Raw genomic sequence first — 4,064 nt, 5'->3', positions numbered from 1 at the left:
CCTCAGCCGGCCGCAGCTCGCGGACGCCTGTCTGCCGCCCGCGGAGCGCTGAAGTCGGGGCGGAAAGCCGCAGGAGTCGCCGCGGGCTGCGCGCTCAGGCCCTTCGGCCTGGGGAGGGCCCGCGTCGGTGGAGAGGCGGCGTCGGAGCCGCCACTTCAACCCGACCGCGACGGGGGGAGCTCCGACGCGCGTCGCTGATCGCCTGACGAGGCCTTCGGGCGGCGGTGTGGGCGGGCGCGGGCCGAGGCCCAGGAGTCTGCCCCGGTGGAGCTTCCGCAGTAAGCCGTCCAGTCAGCCTCCAAGCCCCGTTCAGGTTTTTTCCCTTAAAGTTTTTATTTTTTTAAAGACTCACCTATGCATCCAAGAACTGGGGCACAGGCCAGAGGTGCCGGGGTGAGAGGACTCCCCAGCGACCGTGGGGAGTAGAACAGCTACATCACCTCAACTCCCCTGCTGAGGGGCGCGGCGCCGTCTGGAGAGGGCTGCTGCGCCGCGGGTCGCTCCCTGGCCAGGGATCGAGCTCGCAGCTGCGGTGACTCCAGATGGCTTCACAGCGCTGCACTTTAACCCCTTGCATCGCCAGGAGGGCCCCCTTTTCTGTTTTTGTGTGTTTCGTTGGTTTAAGACAGTGATGACAGATGTTCATGGCAGGACGCGACCCCGGGGGCTGAAGAGGACTTCACCTCAAGGCTGCCGAAGTCGAGTTTACTAATGGACTTGATAGTTTCCTTTTGAGCCCAACACAGTATCTTTTCATCAGGTATCACTAAATTGTTGGTTCCTTTGGATAAATTGCCATGGAACCTTCTCCAAAGCTCTTCTTTTTGCTTTGCTTTTTAAGTGCAAATTTTACTAGAACTGCCCTGCATTTCTGAATTTATTGCCCTAGGGGCTACTGTCTGCAGGAGCCCGGAGGTGAGTGAGCTGGGCACTGCAGAGGCGTCTTATTACATTGGGGGAAGGCAGCAAAGAAAGAAGAACCACATACTGATTGGCTACATTGAGTGCATGGGAACTTTTCTTAGTGTCAGGTATTAATCGTTGATGTGTTCTTTAGCCGGGGAAATGTCTGATGAGGAAATCAAAAAGAAGACACTAGCTTCAGCTGTAGCCTGTTTAGAAGGGAAGTCACCAGGGGAGAAAGCGGCGATCATACATCAGCACCTTGGGCGTCGGGAAATGACAGATATGATCATTGAGACCATGAAGTCCAACCCAGGTATGCTTTCTAGAACCCTAGGCGCTTGTCCATCCCTTACTGCCTGTTCCATGCATGTTGTCAGTGAGCCTGTGATTTTGACCTCTAGCATACTTTTCATCTGTCACTGCCAGTGTCCCTTGCATAAGGTTGTCAAGCAACATTTCAGCTTCTCCAATACTCCTCCCAAATTAATTCTTGGGATGACAAGTCTGTTAGCGAGGAGGAGCTGCTTGCCACTGTAGTCAGAGGCAGGTAAACATGCCCTGCATCCCCTGCTCTGACAGCTGACTCCAGCCAGGAGGAGTGGCGTGATGGTCAGAACTGGTAGGTTTGGTTTTCAAATTTAACAGCCCTAATGTTTTACCCTCTTAGGAATGCATGACGGAACTTTTGTCATGGCACTACCAAATATGAGAGCCCTCCTTGAGTTTCTGAGGGCCTTAAGATTTTGCTGGGGCAGAGAGTACTTGCAAGTTGAGATCCCTCCCAAATGTGCCTGTTAAGTGTCTGTGTCTGTAGTTCTTCATGCAGAACATGGCAATTTTTCTGTCACTGTTGAGTCTTCTGGCTTAAAATTTTAATCTAACTAGAATCCTTCCAAATATTCTTTATCTGTTTATAATCTGCTAACTTTTGATTTGTGAAAGATGAGCTAGAAGCCACCATAGAAGAAATGAAATCTTCAGAAGCTTCCCTCACTGCACCTAGAAGTAAGGATCAAAGTAAAGAATGCGTAAGCACTGCTCCCGATTCTCCATCCAAACAGCTTCCAGACCAGATCTCCTTCTTCAGTGGAAATCCATCAGTTGAAATAGTTCATGGTATTATGCACCTCTATAAGACAAAGTAAGAAAACACTTTCTCCTTTTTGTGTTGGTCTATTTCTTGCCTTGGGACAAAGAAAAATCTCTTGCTTGAAAGGAAATGGATTTTAGCTACTAAAGGATAACACTTTCTTAAATTATGTTTGAGAATTCTTCGATGTTTTACATTTGCTAAATCTTGTAGATTGGGTCAGAACTTCTTATAAAGGAAATATGTGTGGATATGCTTAAGAAAATAGCTAGCTACCCTGGGAAGGTAGGCTTGATGATGGCAGCAAATTTAAAGGAATGAAGATAGAAAGGAAAAGCTGCAAATGATCCCTAACTTTGTAGCATCATGTCCCCAGAAATCTTTAGTGAAGAGCTGCCTAAGAGTCCGTTCCTGGGTTGCAGTGTCTCACCTTGTCTTTTTTTTGTTTGTTTGTTTTAACCCTTTTCTGTGATCCAAACAAAGCTCACTAGAGGCCCAGGGAATGAATGCATTTGGCTCACTGATCTAGCCAGGTCCTCAGCTCCTGCGGTAATGAGTAGCTGTCCTTGCCCTGACTTGCTCGCCAGGTCCCCACTGGTAAAGGGAATACTCAGTTAGCCACTTTGGATCACAGCTGTTAAAAGTGGGTTTGCAGATGATCTTTTGGGAGGTTTTTCTTCCCTCTCTGTTCCAGCTATTCAACCCAGCAATACTTTATATCGGTAGGCCCACATGCTCGTGGTTCAGAATGCTTTCTCATTTAGAGCTTTTTTATCCTGTAAGCCCTCCAGTGGAAGGCCCCAGTAAAGTGGTGCTTCTAAATTACCTAATGCTAGATTGTTTTTCAAAAGCTACTGAGAATAAAACATAAGCAGCAGACTGCTGAGTGCAGACTAATAACCAGTGAAGATGAAGCATTTCCATGGGGGTGTGTTGTAGGCCGTGTCCAGGCTTCAGTTTAACGCCAGCGCAGTGAGCCCTTCCCACGGGGTGTGTATTTTCAGGTAAAGTAACGAGCTGCTTAAGTTGATTGGTGCAGTACTACAAGTTGCATTTTTCCCTATTTGGGGGGCATAAGAGTTGTCTAACTAGTGTTGTCTGAACTAACCATACCTCGTCTATCTGAGACAGTCTGATTGTTGTCTTACTAGTAAGATGACCTCCTTAAAAGAAGACGTGAGGCGCAGTGCCATGCTGTGTATCCTCACAGTCCCGGCTACCATGACCAGTCATGACCTTATGAAGTTTGTCGCCCCATTTAATGAAGTAATTGAACAAATGAAAATCATCAGAGACTCTACTCCAAATCAATATATGGTGCTGATAAAGTTTAGTGCACAGGTAAAAGTTAAGATATTAAAAATCTCTTTGCCACAGAAACTGTATTTTCGAAACTGTATGGTACTAGCTGTGTGTGATTTGTAACGTTTGTGCTTAAGGTTCTTGATATGTATTATCACTGTATGGTTGTCATTCTAGAAATATTTCTGAATGCCGTGACCGGAAACCCAGTTCTAATTCATACCCATAATTTCTTACAAATTCTTCTGGGTATGACATCTAGTGTTGTGTGTGTTTGTTTATCTAGTAGGAAGTATTCCAGTAGATAAGAGATCCCAAACATTCTGAGGTTGACACCAAATTATTTGCCACTATAACCCTGCGCCCTGCATCTTAAGTTCTCTTTTTAAAAGGTGTTCTTTGACTGGCACATTTTAGAAAATAATAAAGTCTAAGCATTTTATTTCTAAAATGTTGGTGACTAGAAAGATTTTGTGACATTGCTTTACTTGGAGTCCTGATTGGAAATCACTGGTTTTGCAGCCACTTCACTTTCCTTGTTCATTAAGCCACTCTTTCTGTGCACCTCAGTTTTAAAGATGTTAAAGAGACAGTCTCTTGGATTTTTTATGGATACATGTTTCTATACGAATGTAAAAATAAACTTTAGGTATTAGTTTATTAATGAGCTACCTTGTTCATAGGTTTCATTCAGTTTTTCTTAAAGATTTATTCATTTATGCACACAGAACTGGGGTGCAGTCCAGAGGTGCAGGGATGGTGAGAG

The 4,064-nt window shown here is 45.6% G+C and overlaps 1 protein-coding gene across 4 annotated transcripts in view; it reads left to right on the top strand.

Annotated features, from left to right (window-relative positions):
- The first annotated feature begins 290 nt into the window (after window positions 1-290).
- BRAP (BRCA1 associated protein) overlaps window positions 291-4,064 on the top strand; it is a 26,199-nt gene continuing 22,425 nt past the window's right edge. The window contains exons 1-4 of one of the 4 annotated variants that reach the window (XM_012731110.1): window positions 291-313; window positions 1,058-1,219; window positions 1,849-2,047; window positions 3,148-3,337. In XM_012731110.1, coding sequence (XP_012586564.1) covers window positions 1,066-1,219; window positions 1,849-2,047; window positions 3,148-3,337 — 543 coding nt within the window. In that variant the 5' untranslated portion in view covers window positions 291-313; window positions 1,058-1,065. Of the gene's footprint in view, window positions 314-411; window positions 761-791; window positions 916-946; window positions 1,220-1,848; window positions 2,048-3,147; window positions 3,338-4,064 lie in introns of those variants that run through there. The other 3 variants (XM_012731112.1, XM_012731111.1, XM_004691068.2) reach the window with 3 other exon arrangements.

Source organism: Condylura cristata, unplaced genomic scaffold, assembly GCF_000260355.1.
Source record: "Condylura cristata isolate star-nosed mole 26May11 unplaced genomic scaffold, ConCri1.0 scaffold00029, whole genome shotgun sequence".
NCBI lineage: Eukaryota > Metazoa > Chordata > Mammalia > Eulipotyphla > Talpidae > Condylura > Condylura cristata.
Note: the sequence above shows the minus strand (reverse complement) of the source record. Positions and strands in the feature narration are given on the sequence as shown.